Source organism: Gigantopelta aegis, chromosome 9 (assembly GCF_016097555.1).
Source record: "Gigantopelta aegis isolate Gae_Host chromosome 9, Gae_host_genome, whole genome shotgun sequence".
Classification (NCBI taxonomy): domain Eukaryota; kingdom Metazoa; phylum Mollusca; class Gastropoda; order Neomphalida; family Peltospiridae; genus Gigantopelta; species Gigantopelta aegis.
This window is the reverse complement of record NC_054707.1, coordinates 75,162,964-75,188,333: the sequence shown is the minus strand read 5'-3', so window position 1 is coordinate 75,188,333 and position 25,370 is coordinate 75,162,964. Positions and strand designations below refer to the sequence as shown.

Genomic DNA, 25,370 nt, shown 5'->3' with positions numbered 1-25,370 from the left:
TCACACACAGAGCGAGTTTTAACGACGCAGTGGGTAGGTGGAAGACAAATACACTCTCTTCCTTTTCACTAACCACTAATCCACTGTCCTGGACAGACAGCCCAGATAGCTGAGGTGTGTGCCTAGGACAGCGTGCTTGAACCTTAATTGGATAGAAGCACAACAATAAATTGAATTGGATGACTGAATGACGCCATCTCAGCGTGATACTCCGTACCGTGACGCCGATGAAGCTGGTGTCGTTAAGAACCTTGCCCATGACGCCGCTGCGGAAGGTGTTCTCGGTGAAGAGCGACTGACGGTCCAGCAGGCTGTGTATGGCCTTGGCCACCACCCACACGCCGTCGTAGGCGTAGCCGTGATACTTGCTGTACTCCTCGCCCCGCCACTCGTCATACAGCTTCTTGTAGGACTGCGGCGTCTGAAACACACAGGTAACCAGTGAGATTGCTTTGTTTCGTGTTGTTTAAAGATGCCATTAAAACACACAGATATTGTCAAGCATTCCGAGAGTTGTAATACTAAAGGCGACGCAACACGACACGAGCGCGATACACAAAAAGAGCCTATTGTGAGAAGAGATGCCTAACAATTTCAATCAATTATTCTTGTACGAGGCATTCGTATAGTGTGGCGTCGTCTTTAAGCAATATTATGTCAAATCCCCCACTGGACCCATCAAATGTTCACACGTCCTAAGTTCAAGGGGCATAACTGAAAAAATTGGCAAATCCCCATGAAGGTCAAACTTGATTTGTAAACATAGCAAAGCTATATATATACAAAATGTATTTACATTGGAGAATTATCAAATGTTTGACATCCAGTACACAGTCCAACCAGATGGGATTATAGGTTTTGTCTCTGTCTGTCTCTCTGTCCGCCTGTCTGTTTTTCCGTCTGTCCCACAATTTTGTGAACTATTTTTCTACAATGCTTCAAGACACTGAACTTAATTTATATATACATATACATATACATATACATATACACATACACACACACACACACACACACATATATATATATATATATATATATATATATATATATATATATATATATATATATATACACACACAAACACACATATACACACAAACATTTGATAATTCAGTCTTCAGAGGGAAATGTCTACATTTTGTTGTCACTAGTAGCAAGGGATCTTTATGTGCACCTTTTCACACAGCACAGCAAATACAATACGACGACCTTTGATATAGCGGTCGTGTAGCAATGGTTGGAATGAGAAAAATGGGAGTCCTTGAAGGGCCATCGATCCCCGACGATGGGCCCATTGGGTTATTTCTCGTTCCAGCCAGTGCACCATGATGGCTACATCAAAGGCCGTGGTATGTACTACCCTGTCTGTGGGATGGTGCATATAAAAGATCCCTTGCTGCTAATCGAAAAGAATATCCCATGAGGTGGCGACAGCGGGTTTCCTCTTTCAATAGCTGTGTGGTGTACTTAACCATATGTCTGACGCCACATAACCGTAAATACGTAAATAAAATGTGTTGAGTGCGTCGTTAAATACCACTGAGCTATGTCCCACCTCCCACCCTGGAATTCGCTAAGCTACTTTTTAATATTTTGTTTTTCGAACGGAGAATCGATCAAGCTAAATCCATGTAACAAACAACTCTTTAATCAACGTAAAAGTTATTTCAAATTAATATAAACTTTCTTCAACTATAAATTAGTTCAAATCTCGGTCATTCACCTTCTTTAGAAAATACTTATTCATGCCAATGTAAACACGTTAACGAGTAACTTATATCAGTATGTATATAGGTCAATATGAAAAGTACACAAAGGTATACAAATATAGTTTGCACATTAACAAAACTAATAATTTTAACGTTATATCTACACATACGAGTTAGGCGAACTCCATATATCATTATAAATCTTCTAGTTAATCAACGTTTAGGTCGTAGCATATTTTCTAGTCGAGGTTCACAAACGTGAAAGACAATGACCTACATATCCAATGAACTACTTTCATAGTTGACTCTTAGCGTACTTTAGATTCTGTTTACCATATGACGATAAACATTGCGTTTTGTTCTTTTAATTTTGGTTTACTTTCAATAATTAATCTTCAAACACAAGTGATTGTTCTGTTGGTGCTTTGATGTTTGATCCAGATTCGCATTAAAACCATTTAATAATGTGAGAAATATCGATAATGTTTATCGCATGTAATAAACCTGAACGACAAAAACGTATTCCAGTATCAAAATCGTATCTTCCCATAAGGCCAAGTCGAAAGGATGTTAGGCAAAGTCGTGATTGTTTCAATGGTCCACTATCAGGTGCTCGTCCATAAGAGGACAGGGTGTTTAGTCCCTCTCGCCCCACCCATAGACGGACTGCCACTTCCAAGGAAATGCGTAGCATGTCATCCCTCCCGACCAAAGAGGACTACCATTTCAGAAAACATGTAACGTTTCATCTCTCCCACCCAAAGATGACTGCCACTCCACCGAAATACGATACAGGATGTTTCATAAATCCTGCCCCACCTGCAGGAGGACTGCCACTCCCAAGACTTGCTTAGAAAATTCAAAACTTGCACAGGACAAAGCTCAATGGAATACAAACAGCCGTGAATATAACATGCGAACTGCTACCCACAAACCACGCACGCTCTGACTACGGTACGAATATGTTTATAGGAATAATTGCTTGATGGGCGTTACTTGGTTCGTATCCCACCTGAGGCAATGCGATTGAGTATTTAGTTGTTTTGTCATTCCAATATTGCTAATATTGTGAGTAGATAGATGGAACATAGCCCAGTGGTAAAGCGTTCGCAAGATGCGCAATCGGTCAATGATCCATCCCCGTCGATGGGACCATTGGGCTATTTCTTGTTGCAGCCAGTACTCCACAGCTGGTTAAAGGCCGTGGTATGTACTATCCTGTCTGTGGGATGGTGCATATAAAAGAACCCTTGTTTATTTATTTATTTCCTCGTTAGGGTTGACCACCCTGTTACAAGAACCCTTGTTACGAATGGAAGAATGTAGTGGGTTTCCTCTCTATGACTGTGTCAAAATGACCATACGTTTGACATCCAATTACCGATGATTAATAAATCAATGTGCTCTAGTGGTGTCGTTAAATAAAACAAACTTTAAGATTGATGGAAATTCTTCGTTTATGACTTCATGCGTGCGATTATGGGCGTTGTGGTGATTGCCCGGCAAGTACTGCACTGCACGTTCGATGTTTCGTGAGCTCGGTTAATATCAATACGGCTTAATTGACAAAAATCGGTAACACCTACTTCCAATAGACCTAATACGGGCCTTATAAAAAAGATGGTGTCTGCATCTGTAGACCAGGGGTCCCCAGAGCTTTCTCGCATCATTGACTCAAATTATATTACTGTTTAAATTTTAAAATTTTGAAATATTTTGACACATGTTATGCAATTAAAACCACAATGGATCATATTTTTGTCCCTGATGTATCGCACTATAGATTAATATGACTTTCCGAAAAAGATAAAAAAAATCCCATTTGACGCATCCGCAGGATCAAATGGTTTTACATTTTCATCTTTTGAGAATACTGTCACGAACAATATATCACTACTGATTTCTAAAACTCGCTTCAAAACTTTAAAAAAACACCTGTTTTTTGTTAAGGCGAAGATACACGATACGAATGCCGTGTTCAGAATAGCCGACTGACAAGACAAATGTTACGATTTCATTGGTTGCTCTGCAATCGGTTATTTCGTTACTATTCTCGTACAAGGCACTTGTGTCGTGTGGCGTGGCCTTTAGGTGTGGGCAACACACTTAACGACACACGTACTAATTACAAACTAAAATAAGAAATGATGCAAAATTATATTTAGTTGTTTACATTATTTTTGAATACGCATAACGATTGGGTGTTAGCGAATAAACACTGCGTGTATTTCATTTACACCAAATCTGCGTTCAGTGACAGCGAGCAACATTAACATTTGCAAACAATTTGGCTGCTTTCTGATGTGGTGTTTCGTTTTAACGTGACACCCCACACACGCCAGTCTAGCGTGTATACCCGGCTCTTTCTGGCTGAACTCAATCTTGATACATTTATTATTTACACAACATTACGATGGCATACTTATACCTAGGTTATTATACATTAGTACGATTTCAAGGTCAAATGAACAAGTAAAAACAACGTTCTACCATTGGCTTCCTATTAAAGACAGCAACAGAAATCTCGTCGCCAAAATATTGGCATATCCAATCTCAGTACAAGACAATGTCCGTGAAATATTTCACAATAATTGACAAACATAATTCACAGAATTGCCGTCCAGTGGCAAAACCTAGAAATTCAGGTTTTACATGATTTGCGAAAAAATTGGAAATAGACAAGATGTACCTCATTAAGGATTGGTTGACTGCTGTAACAAGGTGTTTGCTTAAACACCAGTGACTCTTCTGAGTGATTTTGGATTAATGCTTTACTTTTTTCTTTATATATATATATATATATATATATACTCTGACCCTAATATTTGACTTCGTAATGTTAAAGATTCAACTGACTTAACACGTACAATAGTTTATTGAAAAATAGCTTGGTCATAACCTAGCAACCAGAAAGATTATATTCATATCAGTTTTGACCACAAAGATAATAATTACTCTGCTGAAGGATTTGCTTTTTCACCTTCAGAGTGGGCGAAGTATTATAGCCTGCCATTTAAGATTTTTAAAGGCCCAACGACTGTTATGGTTCCAATACCAAATCCTACATAGAATTATAGCAACGAATACTTTCTTATATAATATAAAATATGTTGATTCAAATCTCTGCAATTTCAATCATCGCCAGCCAGAAACATCGGATCACTTGTTTTATGCTTGCCCCAAAATCGTCGAACTCTGGAATCTTATAGAACAATGGTTACAACAAACAGGTGAAGACTTCCAGTTTGACAAAACTCTGATTTTATTTGGTGATATAAATAAGGAAAACAATTTCGTAAATTGGTTAATTATAAATGTAAAGTGTTATATTTACAAAACTAAATTACAGAACACCACACTCAATAAAACTGGATTCAAGCATTATATTGAAGATAAGCTATTATTAGAAAAAAAATATATATTACAAGAATTGTTTACATAAAGAATTCGACAAAAACTGGGAATGTTGGTTAAGAATTTTGGAAAATATCTAAACGGCCAGCCTTTGTTTTTATATATAAAAAAAGACTATGGTTGTTTGTTTTACAATGTTGCTGTTTTGGAGGAAATACTTATTTCAGCTTTCTTCCCTTTCTTCCCTTGGTATATTCTGTGTATAATTGATATGTACAGTAATGATTCAGGGCCCCAACCCTGACATTATCTATTATTTTTCTGGGGCAATAAACATTTATTAAAAATAATAATAATAAAAAAATAAAAAAATAAAAAATAATACGTGAATAATATAATAATAATAATATTAATAAAACAATTTACTAGGTAGCAAACTTTAAAATCCTACGACCACATACCAATCCAGATTCGGTGACGGAAGTGCTGCTGCTGATGGGAAGAGCGTCCGTTGCTAGGTAACCATGGATGGTGTGGTTCATCTCCGATACAGTGCAGGTGACGTGGGGGTCCTGTTTCCGCCACCAGTCTTTAGTGTAGCCGCCCAGGATAATCCACTGGTACCGCGAGCCGAACATTTTCTTCTTGTGAGCCTGTCTTCAAAATAGAAAGATACAATGGCTGGAGACAAAGGTCTCGAGACACACTTTAAAAACACAATTGTCTTTTAATATTACCCTAGTTTTTAAACACTACGACGTATTTTTCACTAATAAAGCCGTTTTTAATCATTTAAATTAGGAGTACTTATATTTTATTATTTAGAATGTTCATTTTCATACAATTGAAGTGGTTCTGGTCATCCAGGGTTTTGTAATAACCCAAAATGCATTTTTCATAATTCAAAAAATGCACGTTCGTCTGAGAAGTAATGGTTATCAAGAAAGGCTCGAGTCTATTTTTAGACGATACGTTTATGTTTAAACATCAAAAACTTCGGCTTTTCTTTGTTATAACCTTATCCAAATCTTTTGCAGGCGTGTAGATTAACTAAACTTAGTGTACATTTTCACAGGCTAAAACTAGGGTCTGCGGCTTTAAATCTTACGAAATGAAAGAAGAACGAAACGAATGTTTGATCAGCTACACCTCTGTATGTTGTTTCATTTGTGATCTATTATTAATAAGTTCATATAATTTATCAACTAGTTATGTAGTTAAAATAATAAATTATAATGTTTACTTAAAATAATAAATAAGCACTGAGATAGTCCCATGGTACCTTATAGTTGCATAATGTATATTGCGTCTAATATTTTAAAAACAATTCTGAAAATTTAAGGGACCATGGAACTTTATTACATATAAAATATCATTATTGTGGGTTTTAAAATGAAAGTATTACGAAACACTAAAATCGTTTGGCAATATAGATAAATGAAAACATGATTACTCACGCTGCAAAACACACGCCGCGCCAGATCCTCGTTAAAATTACCAAATATTATTCTCACATCGTTTATCTGAAAATAATATAAAACTAATTTTGTTGAATCTTATATAAACATTATGTACACAATGAACAATATCACTAATAGTTCGTGCACAAATGAATTAAATTTGCCTTTCCAAAGAGTTACCAAAAGTAAAAAATAAACATCCACAACCAAACAATTACTTATACCAAATCCCAACCACACACAGAGTAAATAGTCTCCAAAAAGCAAACAAACACGTAACGTTTTAGAATAAAAAAAGTAATGCATTTTTAATAACTATAATTGCCAATAATAATAATCCAAAAGGTGCTCCTCAAAAATAAGTTGAATTTACAAAAAAGTCAAAATCAACCCTACTGAAGCAACCACCTTTGTTAATCGACAACCTGTCTCAAATCACCTAAATAGAAACTCATCTGTATTAAGCAGCAACGTATTTAAAGAGCCTTTTTGAATACATAAAACAAATTTGACATGACAAATGTTTCTTGTACAAACTTCGTTTTGTTTAACGACACCACTAGAGCGCATTAATTTATTAATCATCGGCTAATGGATGTCAAACATATGGTCATTTTGACACAGTAATAGAGAGGAAACCCGCTACATTTTTCCATTAGTAGCAAGGGATCTTTGATATGCATCCCGCAGACAAGATAGCACATACCACGGCCTTTGATATACCAGTCGTGGTGCACTGGCTGGAACGAGAAATAACCCAATGGGCCACCGACGAGGATCGATCCAAAACCGACCGCGTATCAGGCGAGCTCTTTACCACTGGGTTACATTTCGCCCCTTCTTGTACAAGGCCAGGGCCCCGTTCCACGAATCATCTTAGCACTAAGATCACCTTAGTACATAAGGTAGTTATGCACTTAAGCTGGTCTAAGAGCTAAGATCGCTTCATGGAACGGGGCCCAGGTGCGAATCCGGGATGCTGTGGAGTAAGGTGTGGCAGAACAAGTACTGATTACAAAATTGGCACTATAAAAAGATCAAATTAAAATATAACAGTGTAGGTAGGTTGGAGGAAGAAATTTATATGTTCGTGACCTTGACCGTGAAATGTTTGTACATGCCCTTATTCCATTAGGGTTTTAGGCATGTTCATCCCGGGTCCGGTCTCTGGCAAGGCTAGAATTACGTTCGTGAAATACAACTTTTAAACACGCCTCATTTTACCTTTAAATTGTCCAAAGCTGCATCTGGTTCATCGGCAAAACTCTCTACTTTAACCAAGTCTACGTTGCTTTTCTCAAGTAGTGTAATGAGACGGTTGTGTGCCTGGAAAACAACACAAGATTAAAGGTTCTCTACAACAAATGAAAGGAAAGAAGGAAATGCTTTATTTAACAATGCACTCAACACATTTTATTTGGCGTCGGGCAAATGGTTATAGACCACACAAATATTGAGCAAGGAAACCCACTGCCGCCACTTCATGGGTTACTATTTTCGATTAGCAGCAAGGGATCTTTTATATGCACCAAGCCAGTGCACCACGACTGGTATATCAAAGGCCGTGGTATGTACTACCCTGTCTGTGAGATGGTGCATATAAAAGATCCCTTGCTGCTAATCGAAAAGAGTAGCCCATGAAGTGGCGACAGCGGGTTTCCTCTCTTAATATCTGTATGGTCCTTAACCATATGTCTGACGCCATATAACCGTAAATAAAATGTGTTGAGTGCGTCGTTAAATAAAACATTTGTTTTTATATGCGCCATCCCACAGACAGGATAGTACATACCACGGCCCTTGTTACACCAGTTGTGGAGCACTGGCTGGAACGAGAAATAGCCCAATGGGCACACTAACGGGAATCGATCCTAGATCGATCGCGCATCAGGCGAGCGCAGTACCACTGAGCTACATTTACGTCCCGCCCCTACTACAACTAATGGAAGACATTAACAAAGAAAAGGAAGGCATACAAGTAGATTGGGCCAAACTAGATTTCTGTTATGTATTCACAACAACCTGTAATCGCCGGTCTCGGTATTGTCTGATCCCAGAGCAGGAAAAGGATCCGTGTATCGAGACTCTGTTACGCTACATAAGGCATAAATGACGGTTTTGCGACAACCAGTCTATCGGTATAGCCAGTCGGATTTGTTATCTCTTTTTTTTCTTGAATTACAGGCTTTTGTGGATAATCATTCCAGACTGTTTTGACAAGGCTGGATTGTCTGTTGATACGTTGGGATTATGATAGCTTTTAGTAACGAATCTTAAACAGTCTTTGTTGGGTAAATAGTGAAAGAAGACGAAATAAAAAAAGAAAAAGAAAAAAAGAAACCTAATGTTCCACACTCTTACAGTATTTAGTGTCAAAATGTTGATTTAAAACCATATATCTTACGTATATCCCGTCTCTCTGGCAATAACATTTGTTATGTATCCATAAACTTGAAAATGTATTGTAGTTCCATACTAATGGAGTTTTATCCTTGTGTTGACACCGTGTCGGGTGAAACCGTAACTAACGGCGGGGGTAGAAGGCAGATACTCCTCACATAGATTGGATGCGGCGTGAGCGTGCGGTTCAGCTAAAAAATATTTTTCGAAATCCAGTAGTTTTAATGAAAGTGATGAGTGCGTCACAAAATGCACTTCGGACCGCACGCACGCGCCGTATCTAGTCTATATATCCTTTAGTGAACACTCGGACTAACACGGTGCAAAGTAAGATAAATAATTAAAATACTTACATAATTAAAACGAGAAGACCCCGTCGACGCCAGTTGAAAAAGTGTCCCCACGCGAGTCCAATTGAAGTTCCTGAGAAGGGCCACTCGCGCCGGGTTGTGGTCATTATCGCTAGGCACAGTCCGGAAAAAGTATGGATATTTATCTCTTTCTGACAAAAGGGGGTTCGTATCTCCATAAGACAACTGAAACAGAAAAACAAATTGTTAGCAATTTGACTAAATTTCTTTTGAATTACTATGCAACTCTTTGGTACATTTACTGTGTAATACATTCGCAAAATTCAACTTCTGTTTGTAGGTAGAACAACGAAACATTTGAAAATAAATATGTGATCAAGATGTTTTTTTATTTCAAGCAAAATTATATATCAAAATACGTAAAATAATGAAATCCGGACCGGAAAATGCTTAGTGGTTAGGACGTTATAGTCCTTTGATATTTGGCCTGCCACAGTTTTAACTCTTTTGAAAACGTTCCGGTTAAACTCTAGTTTAGAACCCTGTAATCTTCACACGTACCGTTTAAGCAGACATTCAATATACAAATATGATAAGACGCAGTAGAACAGAAATGAAGATTTCTTCTAATGCTCGATCACAGGCGAATCACTAATACAGATCTCCTTTTGAACAGAAGTGTGTTTTGTATAACGACACCACTAGAGCACATTGATTTATTAATCATCGGCTATTGGATGTGAAACATTTGGGAATTTTGACATAGTCTTAGATACGAAACCCGTTAAATTTTCCCATTATTATCAAGGGATCTTTTATATGCACAGACAGGATAGCCATTCCACTGCCTTTGATATACCAGTCGTGGTGCACTGGCTGAAACGAGAAATAGCCAAATGGGCCAACCGACGGGGATCGATCCGCACCAAACGAGCGCTTTACCAGTGGGCTACGTCCAACCCCTTTTGAACAGAGCAATTAACCGAATTGACAGTCTCAATTAAGGTTTGTCTGTACCAAATAGAATTCCATACATGACAATGATTAGTTTTTAAAAATTATTATTATATATACCAAAACCAAATGAGCTGTTCTTTCTCAGGAAACGTCACGAGTATTAACACTTGTGTATGATGAGTATCAACCTGTAGTTTAACAATACTGCATCAATTATTAGCCTAGACGTTATTCCGAGTCACGTATGGCAACCAGTAGTGATTTTTAACTTGAACCTTATATAGCTAAACAATATTTACTGTGTATAACTACAATGTCATATTCACCGAAGAATACAGCTCACAAGACTGGTTTTGTATGTTGAATTTCAATTATTTTAGACTGTTCATTTTCCAGGCGGAAATATCTATTTTTGAGTGGTTTCAATTTCAAGGGATATGCACATGAGATTTAAACACGAATAGTTGATCAAACTATGCTATTTTTGGTTCAGATAGGTAATCTCCATGTTCTAGATGGGTACCTAACATTATTGGTTTTCTACCCCCCCCCCTCTAATTGACTGATATTAATTGATGTAATCTGAACATAATAGAGAATAACTACAAAAACAAACGGAATAAAAATAGCAACGACACGTCAACTATGTCATCGACGACGACGACAAATAACACTAAAAAATATCACCAAGTAAAAACCAACGAAAATGATGCAAAACATTAACACCAATTGACATACCGACGAAAAAAAAAGATTATTATGACATTTGGTCGAGAGAGAGAGAGAGAGAGAGAGAGAGAGAGAGAGAGAGAGAGAGAGAGAGAGAGAGAGAGAGAGAGAGAGAGAGAGAGAGAGAGAGAGAGAGAGAGAGAGAGAGAGAGAGAGAGGAAAAAGAAAGAGAAGCAGAAAAAGAAATAATGAAATAACGGGAAAGACAGAGGAAGATAGACCGAGAAGAGAGTATATCAAATTTAATTTCAATCAAGGCCTCAAACCAATTGCACCAGGACTGCGTTCAAGACAAACGTTTTGTTACGAGAACCAGCTAACGATCTCAGTTGGTCTCGGTCTAGCTATTTTATTTGTAACGTCACGTAACAATCGTATCAACTGAACGCAAGATTGATTACACAAATATTATAACAAACATACATATGCCAACTCTTCAAGTGCCGTAAGTCTGTATTATGCATATGTAAATAATAGATACACGTTTTAACAGAACATCAAGCTCAATAAGGGCGAGTTTTCGGAAGCAGAAGAGCTATCTGACGTTGTTTAAAGAATACAAACGATTTGCAATTCAAAGAGGTCATTCCATTTAATTACACATAACAAAACCCACACAATAAACGCTTACAAACGTAAACGTTATACCTCCCAATACTTCAGGCCTGTTATGACTTATCTCCTTTGGTGGGATCTCCGGGGAAATTAAAAGGAAATGATCTGCTAATTTAAATGTCGATGGCCTCGCCGTTTCGTAATCCCAACACAATCATTACATCAGCTTAACGGATTCCGTTTGTTTTGGCATCATTTATGATTTCACATCTATCGAACAAAAATGAAAAGGTTTATCTCGCGAATGAATGGCGTGCTGACGGCTGCGCGCGCGAGTGAAACTAAAAGGTGCAGAAATGACTCTCGAAATTAATTCGTCCTCCGGAGATGAAAGAGCAGGTTCCATAACTCTGGATTAATGACAGGTTGTATTATGACATCTGCGCGTGACCAGCGGCAGTAAAACCAAGAACCGTGCTGGCTGTGCGCGAGTTCGTTCGTGTAGCGCCAAAATTTTACACACGTTTCGTGATGGAAGTTACAGACGAACGACACTTTGAATGAACCAATCAGCTTAATTATTTACGGTCAAGGTTCCGCGCGTGCTAAAAGGTCACACGAGCATGTCAGGTTTCTAGGCTCCGGGTTCTAAAGTAACAGCTATTTCCTGGAATACACTTCAATATCGACTGTCATAGCATTCTGTGGGATTCGATAAAAGCTTTGTGAAAAGATTTATGTTTGGGATTTCCAGAAAAAAAGGAAAGAAAGTGTTTTGTTTAACGACGCACTCAATATAGTTGTTTTTATTACGGTTATATGGCGTCGTAAACACACTAGTTGTTAAGTTAAAAAGTTTGTTATGTTTAACGACACCACTAGAGCGCATCGATTTATTAATCATCGGCTATTGGCTGTGAAACATTTGGTAATTCTGACATATAGTCTTAGAGAGCAAACCCGCTACATGCTCCAATTAGCAGCAACGACTCTTTTATATAAACCATCCCATAGACATGATAGCACATACCACGGCCTTTGATATACCAGTCGTGATACACTGGATGGAACAAGAAATAGACCAATGGGCCCATTGACGGGGAGCGTTCGCAAACCGACCGCCATCAGGCGAGCACTTTAGCACTGGGCTACGTCCCGCCCCTATATATGGTTAAGGACATAATGAGAGAGGAAACCCGCTACCGCCACTTCGTGGGATTCTCTTTTCGATTAGCAACAAGGGATCTTTTACATGCATCATCCCATAGAAAGGATAGTACATACTACAGTCTTTATTAAACCAGAGGGGCCGGACGTAGCCCAGTGGTAAAGCGCTCGCTTGATGCGCGGTTGGTTTGGGATCGATCCCCGTCGGTGGGCCCATTGGGCTATTTCTCGTTCCAGCCAGTGCACCACGACTGGTATATAAAAGGCTGTGATATGTGCTATCCTGTCTATGGGAAAGTGCATATAAAACATCCCTTACTGCATTAGATGTAGCGGGTTTCCTCTGATGACTATATGTCAAAATTACCAAATGTTTGACATCCAATAGCCGATGATTAATGAATCAATGTGTTCTAGTGGTGTCGTTAAAACAAATCAAAACCAAAACTTTTATTAAACCAGATACAGTACATAATATAAAACGAAATACATATATAGTTTTACAAATCAACCTAGAGAAATATTTTTGTTTAGATCGGGTACATTATCGACTTATTAATATCAAATCCATTACGATATCTGTACTTTTATAAAGTACAACCTAATTCTTTTGAAGCCCATCCAAATCTGCGTCAAAAGTATTTACTTGTTTCATAGCTGATGCAAATAATTTATAGCTTCAGTAAGTAATATAGTGTAATTGATAATATTGAGAATTAACACTAAAAATGATGTGGCGCTATATTCTAACATACTCTGTTTTGAAGATATCTTTCCGCAGATGATGTACTTAACAAAGGCATGCAGTTGTTTGAACCTTTATTGAGTGTAAACGATTTAATGGCTCCTCGAAATATTGATTGGTGCGGCGCAGTCACCCTGGGCTACGACCCCCCCCCCCCCCCCTCCACTTTAACAGCAAAATGCACCATACTCGTATTTCGTACCAATATTACAGTTAGCATATATGTTTTGACCCTCACTTCATGCAATCCTCATTTTGCCTCTGTACCCCCTCCCCCCCCCCCCCCCCCCCATCTCGTACGTCCGTGTGTACTCAAAACGGGTGCCAGCAGTACACCACGATATAATACACAATACTTTGGGGTTGTGGTTTTTTGAGGGTCGAATCCGGTATCATTATTACACTATTCATTGTGATGACATTGATTCATGAGCAAATACCGCCACGACTTAGTTAAAAAATTCACCTCAGTTCACGAAATGCATCACTGATTGATAGTATGTATCAGATACAATCTGATCAATTTATTTACCAAGCCCAGCAGGGCCATAAGCTCAGCACGTGGCAGTGCAAGACTTGTGGATTGGATTCAGGTCCAATTATTGACAGGGACGTGGTGCTGGGGATGAGGGCAGTAGGGGGTAATAATATAGATGTACTAGTAAGTTTGAGATTCAGATATAGATATAAACAGTACTAAAGAACCTGTTCTCTAAAGTGCATGTAAAATCATAAAATTCTTATGCACTTTCTTATGCATTTTCCAACAGGCAGAGCTTGTGGATTGGATTTAGATCCAATTATAGACAGGGACGTGATGCTGGGGGTAAGGGCAGGAGGGACAATAATACTGATGTACTATTAAAGGGACAGACCCTAGTTTCAACCCGTGAAAATTAACACTAAGTTTAGATAATCTACAAACCTGTAACTCATTTGTATAAAGTTACAATTGAGTGAAATATGAGTCTGTGACTTTGAAGTGGTAAAATACCCTCTAAAAATAGACTAAAACTCGACTCCATAACTGTTACTTCTCAGACGCACGTGCGTTTTTAAAAATATGAGAAATGCATTTTGTGACATTAAAAACACCAGGATGACCAAAAACACTTCGAATGTACGGAAATGGATAATCCAAACAATAAAATCTAAATAATATCTGATTTCAGTTATCAAAAATGGCTCTAATAGTAAAACAAATATGCCTTAGTGTTTAAAATCTAGGGTATGTCCCTTTAAGTTTGAAATTGAGATATAGATATGGACAGTACTAAAGAAACTCATTTTTCAAAAGTGCAGGTAAAAGCATTAAAATCCTATAGATGCTCGGTAACGTGCGGTTTCTTTAAATACATTTCATTTTTACTTATTTTCGTGCTTATATACAATTAAGGTTCAAGCACACTGGCCTGGGCACACACACACCTCAGCTATCTAGACTGTCTGTCCAGGACAGTGAGTTGTTAATGGTTAGTGGTTAGTGAGAGAGAAGAGGGTGTAGTGGTCTTACACCTACCCACTGAGTCGCTAAAACGCTCTGAGTGGGAGCCGGTATCCCGGCAGGAGGGACAATAACATGGATATCCGGTATCCGGCTGCGAACCCAGTACCTACCATCCTTATGTTCAATGGCTTAACCACGACACCACCGAGGCTGGTCTTTAAATACAACATACATTCTAGATATCCATGTTCGTGTAATTATTTACACTATGATTTGGCTGACTATAACAATAAATCGACTTCAGTTAACTGGGAAAAAATATTGGTATAATGTCAGTTCAGCGCACGTTGTTTTTAACTATTTTAATTCAAGTTGTATTTAAACAACTTAAAATTTGTTTTGTTTAACGACACCACTAAATCACATTGATTTATTAATCATCGGCTATTGGATCACTAACTTTAGTTAATTCTGACATATAGTCTTACAGGAAACCCGCTACGTTTTTCCATTAGTAGCAAAGGATCTTATGAACTTTCCAACATTCAGAACACATACCAATGCCCTTGATATACCAGTGGTGATTCACTGGTTGGGACGGGGGAAAAATCCAACTGGAGAATGAGTCCACTGAGGTAATTCGATCTTACGATGCAAGCACTTCAAGCGATCGCTCCACCGACTTAGCTAGATCCTGCCTCTGTCAAGGTCAATCACCTCAGCTGTAGGGACTGTCTGTCCGGAACAGAAGCTAATGGTTATCTGTTACTGATTAGTGACAGAGAAATCGGTGTTATGGCCTCTCACACCATCACAGAACCGTTGATACTCACTCTGGGTGGGAGCCGGTAGTCGGATGCGAAACCAGTAGGTACCAGTCTGGATGAAAAATGGAAAATGGAAAACTACTACGCCACCGATGACGATATTACTGATGCTATTTGGTGCATTTATCCTCTAGAAGAGTCTTGTACTCCATCAAAAGAAACCAAAAGGAAAAGTCCCAGTAGGTTAGGTTAGGCTAGGTCAGGTCAGGCCATAGAGCCTAACGTGCAACTTCAGAACAAGCAGTTGGAGAACAAGCCTGTCATGGACTCAGGTATCGATGTATGCCGGCTCCTCCGTCCAGGACAAAGTCCCAACGACGTACAGGATCGCTTTATATGATCACAGTCATACTAGTAACTGACAATACAGGGCCGAATTTACCAAGCCTGGTTTCTTTGTTTGGGTCTTAAACGCAGGTGTTTAAGCATTGTAAATATCGATACTTATGTATATGTAAGGCATAAACAGGTCCCATATTATTAAGCTACCTTAGCGCTACGTTATCGTAAAACCGTCGTAGGATATGACGTTTAACGTAGTGACGTCATAGCCTTCGACGGGTTTGCGATATCGTAGCGCTAAGGCAGCTTCGAAAAATCTGTAGCTAGGCTTTGTAAATTCGACCCAAAATATTCCAGTTTCCACAAACGAATTCGTGAAATTGTCGTGACCCACGATTGGCCGTATTTTAAATAGATAACAGATTTTCACATTTCCCGTCTCTTCCCAAGAGATATGCGACAACCGTGCAACCTTAAACAGATGTATTTTTTGTACTCTTCAAAGAAATCGACCTTCTTTTAAATCTAATGCCACGATTGCACCACATACAAAACACTGATACATTGGTCTCGATAATGGAATTATCTTTTTAGACAGGAAGTGTGTGGAACGAAGATCGCGTGATTGGAAGCCATGTTTTAACGAATGTGTCAAATGTTAACAGACAGGTAAAAATTCTATCAAGTACTATATTTACTGTTGAAATACTCTTTACTCTCTCGTTACCGGCCCATTACAAATGGTGTTTAGCTAACACACATCAGTGGAATTCGTTCTGTCATTATTTGGTGACATATAGACAAACATTGTATTAACCAAATACAGAAAACAGAAAAAAAGAATGCTTATTTAACGTCACCCTGTGAACCGTTTAATCGGTGGTGATTAGGTGTCACACGAAGTAATGCAGTCTGGACACATGGTATAGAAAACGAGAAAGGGAATCCACACCCTGTTGAGTATATTATTTTAATTACTCAGAAGGTTATATCTGCTTTTAACAATAACACACCAGTCCTGTCACACCAGGGCCATACCTAGCGGGGAGTGTGGTGGAGGCCAGGAGGCAGAGGGCATGGGATAGTTGTCACTCACCAAAACCCCTCGCATAAAAAAAAAACCCACCCCAATAACCCATACATACATACAAAAGCCACCCAAACTCTCCAACCATACCCCACCCCCCCATCCCCAAGCCAGCCCTTCCACAAAATAATGTCATTCCCATTCTAAAATCTCCTATTTTTACTAGCTGGAGAAGAGATTCTACGACTGTTTTATGTTTCGAGTCTTTTGACACTGACCCCTTACTATTTTAAGTTCTGTACGGCTCTGGGTTTCGGTTAAAACTGTAAACAAAATTGAACAAGTCATTTAAGTGGGACCACAACTAAGACAGATGTGTCCATAGGCGTACGGGCTTCCGTGATGTAGGCGGCATAGGAAGGGGGTGGGGGTGGGAAGGGGTCGGGGGCTGTTGGGGCGGAATGAAACGAAAAATGCCCGAGTCTGGATAACAACATTTATTCATATTAACATTACAACCAAACAGCTATATAGGGTTGCAAGCAAATCACTGTGCGTTTTAAACATGGATTACAACTAATAGTGTGGGTAGAATGATGGAAATACATGGTGAAAAGGTTTGAAGGCAGTTCATATTGCCCAAATATCACTATCGTATTTGCCCGAATTTGAAGATTTGCTACAGCAAGACCTCTCCATAGACCTCCGTCTTGTACGCGTATGTCTGTGTACTAAATGAAATAAAAGTGCACTTTTTTTTTTACCCAGATGAAACTATTATTTTTTACAGCCAACACACTCACATTTATAACCAATCACAGGACTTGTGGTGTTCACTTCTCTATCAAAAGTTGGGTGCACCTCGAACTTTGACCCAGCCGGAAGTTATTTGGTTTAGTACTACCTATAAGGACGATCTTTTACTGTGCTAAAAAGAGACTCGAAGTCATGCATGGCCTGCTAAAGCTGTTAGCTGCTGGGTTCGCGTGCAGAATTCAGGTGGAAGGCGGCCAAAGCAATGCATTCTAACACACTAACCAATAACGCCGGTCGTAAACTGCCGAGATGCTTACATACCTTAATTGACTATCACACGACACAATAAATTACAATAAAATAAAACGCATCCAGGGTTGTAGCTGCCATTAATCAAATATTCACCTGCTTGCCCGTCAATTCTAAGTAAAAAAGAGACATACCTCGGATCCCCCTTCCGCTCCTAGTCTAGTCGGGGATCCGCCGCGCAATACTTGCAAATCACTTTCAAATGCCAGCTGTGTACAAATGTCAGGGACTTAATTATTGCAGCGAAAACAGAAATAAATAGTGTATTTTTTTTCTATTTGGTCCGCAGTAATACACATGCGAACCTTTTATCTTTCAAGTCCTATTCCAGGCGGAATTGGGCTATACTCTAGCGCTTGAAAACTAATGGCATCACAGTATATCAGAGAGACTATTTATTCATCTTGAAAACAGAAAGTTAACCTGGTTTCCCAGTGGAATTGCGTCTATTACCACGCTTTCCTGATTGGAAATATATCGTCAACAGCGGTATCAGATTCGATTAGAACAAAATCAATGAGGAAAAATCTAGATGTTCTGATTTCTGAAGTTGAAAGATCTGTTCTACTTGTGGTAGAAATAAATCTGTATCAGACACAGTACCGTGTGAAGAATTTGCCACAAGCAAAGTGAGTTCGGAGGGATGCTTTAGTCCCTAGAATGGTATGTTGCTAATAACAACAGATGTCAAGCCTTTTCGACAAACTATTTTTCCCAATGTATTTGCCATAGTTGCAATTTTCGGCCTTTCAGTCCATGGATACATTTTTTTTGCCCAAAAGGCAGAGGTTGACAATTCATAGGATGATGTTCAATTGGTACATTCGCAATAGAAAGTCTCGGATATGAGCCTGAAACCTCAAACCAAACACCTTCCCTCCACCCCTCCCCCTCAATCAAACGACACCTCGTTTAAACGCTGTTCTGTTATAATCTAACAGCAAATTTCTGTTCATTATGTCAAACAAAGCAACAACTTTACAGAATCGTTAATGGGTACAAATGAAGTCATATTCTATATAGGAGGTTCTAGAAAGTTAAAACAATTACTTGTCTTGATTATAGTATTGACGGTAACAATTCTTTGGGTGCCAATAATACACAATGGATGCACGGTAATTGGAAACGTTTTCATTTCATTTCAACTTATTTTCGTGCTTATATCCAATTAAGGTTCAAGCACGCTGTCCTGGGCACACACCTCAGCTATCTGGGCTATCTGTCCAGGACAGTCGGTTAGTTGTTAATTGGTTAGTGGTTAGTGAGAGAGTAGAGGGTGTAGTGGCCTTACACCTACCCATTGAGCCTTTAAGAACTCGCTCTGGATAGGACTATAGGAGCCAGTACTGGGCTGCGAACCCTGTACCTAACCAGCCTGTAGTCCGATGGCTTAACCACGACGCCACCGAGGCCGGCGACGAAACGTTTTCCTTTACCTTTTCGCTGGTTTTTACTTAGACCTCAATAAAATTACACAGGTAGGTAGTTTAATGTTGCAAGTTAAATAATTGATAACCAAATAACTTTATAAAACCACACCGCCGAATTGAAAGAAATGATTCCTCCCACTGGCCATCGAACACCTCCAAAGGAATTACTTGGCAGCCCGTGTCTAAAACAACTGGCCTCGGAAATCGCGCCACGTATTCTACAACCACTGTGCAAAAATGTTTATTTTAATTTTTATTTTTTTTTAATTTTATTTTCACAAGCAAGTTACCGAATTCAACATTGTTTATCAAACCGCTTGACCACTGTGCTAATAAATGAAAGTAATGACCGCATAATATCAGCATGTGAGAAAGTAGGTAAACAATATGGCTGAATAAGGAAAGGAATGCATTTTAGTAACACCATAACACGAAGAAAAAATTAAATACAATTTATATTAGATGCCACAACAAAGAAGTACAACAAGAAGAAAAAATGGTCAAATTTTTAAAACAATTTATTTCTTGTAGTCTTCTACAAAGTATCTAACGTTGATACTATATCCTACAGTCCGTTTTCATTAATCATTTCTAGGTAATATATTTCCAGTCAGGAAAGCGTTCTAAGAGACACAATTCCACTGAGAGAAAGGGTTAATATGTTGTTTTAAAGACGGATAAACCTTCTCCTTAGTTCAGTCCGATGTCATTTGTTTCAACACGACCAACCACGCTCCAAACGGTAAGACATATCTCAACCCTAACTGTGATTCACTTCAAAGGAAATAAAGTTCACTATATATCTTTAATCTGGTCATTTATCTTGAAGTAGCATGGTTATAACGCCCATCTGTTTGTAAACAATTATTCTAGTACCTTATGAAGTGGTGTTGTAATAGTTTTACATGATGTCAAAATTTGCAATTAAAGAACAATACAAAATATTGAGACATTTATGGCCTATTCTTTGTACTAGTATACGATTTTAAATATTAAATATATTAAAAACATTTGATTCATTTTTGCATTAAACTTATATCAATATCAATAAGACGTATTTCTTTGGACTTTATCTTGCACAAAAATACGATTATGAATACATAATGCTTTTCAGTATTGAATTTAAAACAAAGCAATGAGAACGAAGCGCTTATGTACTGTTTAGTTGTATATGACGACCATCAGAAACACTACGATATTTTGAAACTGTAGCCGTGTTTGTCTTTTGAATTAAGAGGAGCGGGACGTAGCCCAGTGGTAAAGCGCCAGCTTGATGCGGGGTCGGTCTGGGATCGATCCCCTTCGGTGGGCTCATTGGGCTATTTCTCGTTTTAGCCAATGCACCACGACTGTCTGTGGCATGGTGCATACAAAACATGCCTTGTTACTTATGGAAACATGTAGCGGGTTTACTCTCTAAGACTATATGTCGCAGTTACCGAATGTTTGACATCAAATAGCCGATGATTAATAAATCAATGTTCTCTAATGATGTCGTTAAACAAAACAACCTTTTTATTTTTAAATTAAGCCTAAAAAGTATGTTTCCAGAAATGTGACACACATTTGTTTTTTTAGGTAGAGTAGGTCGGCTTTAAACATAGTTTTACTTCACCGACCTCCACAATGTTTTCATCTATATATTAATGGCCAAAAAATATCCCCCCCCCAAAAAAAACCCACAACAAAAACCTTTAAAAAACAAAACCCAAATATCGTAAGGAAAATTAGGGTTGACCCTTTTTTGTAGATAAGGTCGGGCTTTTGGAAACACACTTTTTATCCCTTACTAAATTATGTTATACTATAATAGAATGATGACTACCTCACTATAACAATTCCCGAACACTTGTCTTCCTTATCCAATAGAAAGATTACACATTTAAACCGTATTATGACTTTGTTGCTTTGAATAGAAAAAATAGTGATTTCAGATTATCTAATCTTCTTTTGGTACAATATTATAATTTAATAAATATCATTATAACTTTTTTCCCACGTTTTGTTGTAGGTTTGTCCGTAATGACGATGTCACTATGCGGAAACTCTCTCTCTCTCTCTCTCTCTCTCTCTCTCTCTCTCTCTCTCTCTCTCTCTCTCTCTCTCTCTCTCTCTCTCTCTCTGTCTGTCTGTCTGTCTGTGTGTCTCTGTCTGTCTCTCTCTTTGTGTATGTCTGCGTCTCTGTATATCTCTCTTTGAAATATACATATACGGGTTTGAATAAAACGATATTACATTTTGGTTTTTACCCCCCCCCCCCCCCCCCCCCCACACACACCAACAAAAAACCCAACAACAACCCCAAAACCCCCAACTACGATCAAAACTTTCAATATGATAATGTTATTATTTTTGACTACGTACTTTCAGTAAAGATACCGACACACGATTAAACTCTATCTCGTACACAGAGATATGATCAAGAATTGAATTCCAGTATCTTTTATGTAATTTCTTTTCAGGCTTAAAAAGTTGACAGAGTCTTAATAGTGAGATTTTCAAGAGACCTGGCGAGATGACAGATATTAGTGGCGGCCATCGATTCCCCATCGCCAACATATGAGGTATTGGCATATATATTATAAATAATGCCGCGTTGTGTCAGAATGGAACAATTTGAATGCAAAAAACAGGGCCAGACTTCGGCAATGGTGCCATTACATCGGCAAGTAATAAAAAGAGAGAAAATATGGATTTCATGCTTGCAGCTTTACTTGAACAAAAATGGCTTTCTAAGATGTAGAATGGAAAACAATCGAATCTTGTATGTACTGAATGGCTTTGAGAAAAAGGAAACATCAAGGAGAAAAAAAAGCGTACTGGTTTCGTTGACGTGGCAGGCGTGCTACATGTCTTGATTACGCTATTCGTGATCGTTAACAATACTGAAGTTGCATGGACATAGCTAGCGTCTTCTTTTTTTAAAACCAATGGAAGGCGTTAAGAAACATAATATTGGCGACTTCTTTTCCTCCTTAAAGAAAATAACCTGATACTTGATTTTTATATTGGTAAAAATAGATGGAAGTGAATTATACTTATTTAATGATTAATAGATCAGGCCCCATTTCACTAAACATAGTACGTTTACGTTTGCTACTAGCAGTTATAACGGGCGTGCGTTTGCGCGTGTTTGGCATCAATTCCACGCAGAAAATTACATCATTACGGAAGCTGGAGTATTTTAAAGACAAAAGAAAATGAAATATGTGTTCTTCTAACTATATTTGTTGTACTATAATAGTAATAAGAATTGTGGTTTAGTCCCACAAAACCCACACACAAAACCCCGCAACAAAACAAACAAAGGAACAAACAAACAAAAGGAAACAAACAGAATACCCAGTGCATAAGAGTAGGAAAACAGCCTTCCCTATTGATCTGACATTTTGTGACGGTACATGCTCTTAAATTTGTGGCAAATTTGTGACAAATGTACAGCCGTAGTAGTTAATTAATAACAGCAATAATAACAACCCAGAACTGATCACTTAATTAGTTAATCTCTAGGTGTCTAGTTACACAATATGCGAATCACTTCACCGTTACACCACACCCACACGTGTGATAATTGAGAAACGCTTCCAGGAGAAGTTAATTAATAAAGGAATTACAACACCATTCCTAACTGGTTAATTTTTAATTAACCCTTACTACTCGTTCAGTAACGTGTGATAATTTAGGAACGCTTCCAGGGGAACTTAATTAATAAAGGAATTACAGCTCTATTCCTAACGGGTTAATTTTTAATTAACCCTAACTACTCATTCAGTAACCTTGTGACACAGAATTAATATTGGTACCTATCACAATAAAGACAATAACCTACAGTTTACCTAGATCGTCTAGGATGACTGGCTAAGCTTTATATTACCAAATACTCGTATAATGTTAGAACAAAAAGTCTACGATTTACTTCGTCAGATGACCGAAGACACTGTCTAAAGAATATTGGTATAATACAGTATCAAAATATTTAAAGTCACATCAATCACATCAAGGTTATACACAGAGCAGAAATAAAAATATTTACCAAAGTCCAACGGACTACGTTCCCTGGGAGCCGTCCTTTTCGTTCTCCTCGATATCTCTAAAACACTAGCTATTTATTATAAATCAGGATTTTGCCTGGGGGTACAAGGCGGTACCTCACGTATCATCTCATATTCTACCTCTACTAGAGTCGCTATATTTCTCTCTGATCGTCAGTCTGGCTGTCGCCAACCGCGAGCAATCTCCTGGCCATAAACAGCACTACCGGAGATATTACGTAACTACTAGAGGTTGCCGGCGACCGAACTAGCTAGGAAGCAACTGAGCCATGCTCAGAGCAAAATAAAATCAGTGTTTGATAGGAGGGCTAAGAGTCGGGAATTTAAACCAGGGGATAAAGTGCTGCTGTACCTTCCCATTAAACGGGGTTCTGTGCAGAACAGGTATTTCGGGCCCTATGTTGTGCACAAACGGGTTAATGAGACAGGGTATGTGATAAACACTCCTGATAGGGTTAGGAAAAGTAGGTATTGTCACATCAATTTGCTGAAAGGTTATTTTGACAGACTGCCGATAGTTCCAGAGAGACCGGTCCAAATTGAGAGACACTCAATTTCCTGTGATGACGTCAAGACTGCGGAGATCAAGTTGGCCAACGGCCAGATTCTAGCAGACTTGAACCCCCAGCGAGCAAAGTTGACTACGTTGAAACAAGACAATGTTACCAACACCTTAAGCAAAGATGTGCGCTTGGAACCCAACGCTACACCGCGTCGACAGCATGCTTATCGGAGAAAACCTGGAAAACGTGCGACGCTGAGAAAGAAGGAAACGAAGTTCCATTGGTCAGGTGAATGCGAGAAGTCATTCAACCGTCTCAAGCAGAGGCGCTACTCGTCTCCCGTGATGGCAGCACCAGACTACCGAGTGCCTTTCAAGCTAGCTGTGGGTGCCAGTGACGTGGGTGCTGGAGCTGTGCTGTTCCAAGAAGACGAAGACGGACTGGACCATCCTAATGAAAGCCTCCAACCAGAGAGTTTTGAGATGGAGTCTTCCTCTGCAAGAATACCCAATTACCATTGGACATATCAAGGGCACATCCAATGTAACCGCTGATGCCCTGTCCCGAAGTTGAACGTTATGATAATGTGTTGACATTCTTTATTTCTGTTTTGTTTATATATATTTTATTTGTATACCAGGGACTCAGAGACTCAGTGTGATTACTGGTAGTCACCTTATTATTACATGTGTTATAAATGTCCGTATGCGTCGGTTAACGCACATTTTTGTTTAAATGTAGTATATTTCCCTATTCCTAGAGTAGAGGAAATATCCTTTTTGAGGTGGGTGTGTGTGACGGTACATGCTCTTAAATTTGTTTCGCCTGTGGCGATTTTAATTGTGTTAGAGGGCCGTGTGCAGTTTAATTGCACTTAAGCCCAGATGGGCAACTTGTTACGTAATACTTCTGCGCGACGGTCCTCGATCGGTACGCCTAATACACACCCAACCAGGTGCGGAGGCCATGTGGCTAGTAGTTACGTAATATCTCCGGTAGCGCTGTTTATGGCCAGGAGATTGCTCGCGGTTGGCGACAGCCAGACTGACGATCAGAGAGAAATATACCGACTCTAGTAGAGGTAGAATATGAGATGATACGTGAGGTACCGCCTTGTACCCCCAGGCAAAATCCTGATTTATAATAAATAGCTAGTGTTTTAGAGATATCGAGGAGAACGAAAAGGACGGCTCCCAGGGAACGTAGTCCGTTGGACTTTGGTAAATATGTTTATTTCTGCTCTGTGTATAACCTTGATGTGATTGATGTGACTTTAAATATTTTGATACTGTATTATACCAATATTCTTTAGACAGTGTCTTCGGTCATCTGACGAAGTAAATCGTA

The 25,370-nt window shown here is 38.7% G+C and overlaps 1 protein-coding gene across 1 annotated transcript in view; it reads right to left on the bottom strand.

The window, feature by feature from the left end:
- LOC121381756 (gamma-aminobutyric acid type B receptor subunit 2-like) overlaps window positions 1–25,370 on the bottom strand; it is a 72,433-nt gene that overhangs the window by 26,765 nt on the left and 20,298 nt on the right. Inside the window, exons 3-7 of the mRNA XM_041511105.1 lie at window positions 9,280–9,462; window positions 7,751–7,852; window positions 6,524–6,589; window positions 5,528–5,719; window positions 218–421 (exon numbers count right to left, since the gene is read on the bottom strand). Of these exons, the coding sequence (XP_041367039.1) occupies window positions 218–421; window positions 5,528–5,719; window positions 6,524–6,589; window positions 7,751–7,852; window positions 9,280–9,462 (747 nt within the window). The remainder of the gene's footprint in view (window positions 1–217; window positions 422–5,527; window positions 5,720–6,523; window positions 6,590–7,750; window positions 7,853–9,279; window positions 9,463–25,370) is intronic.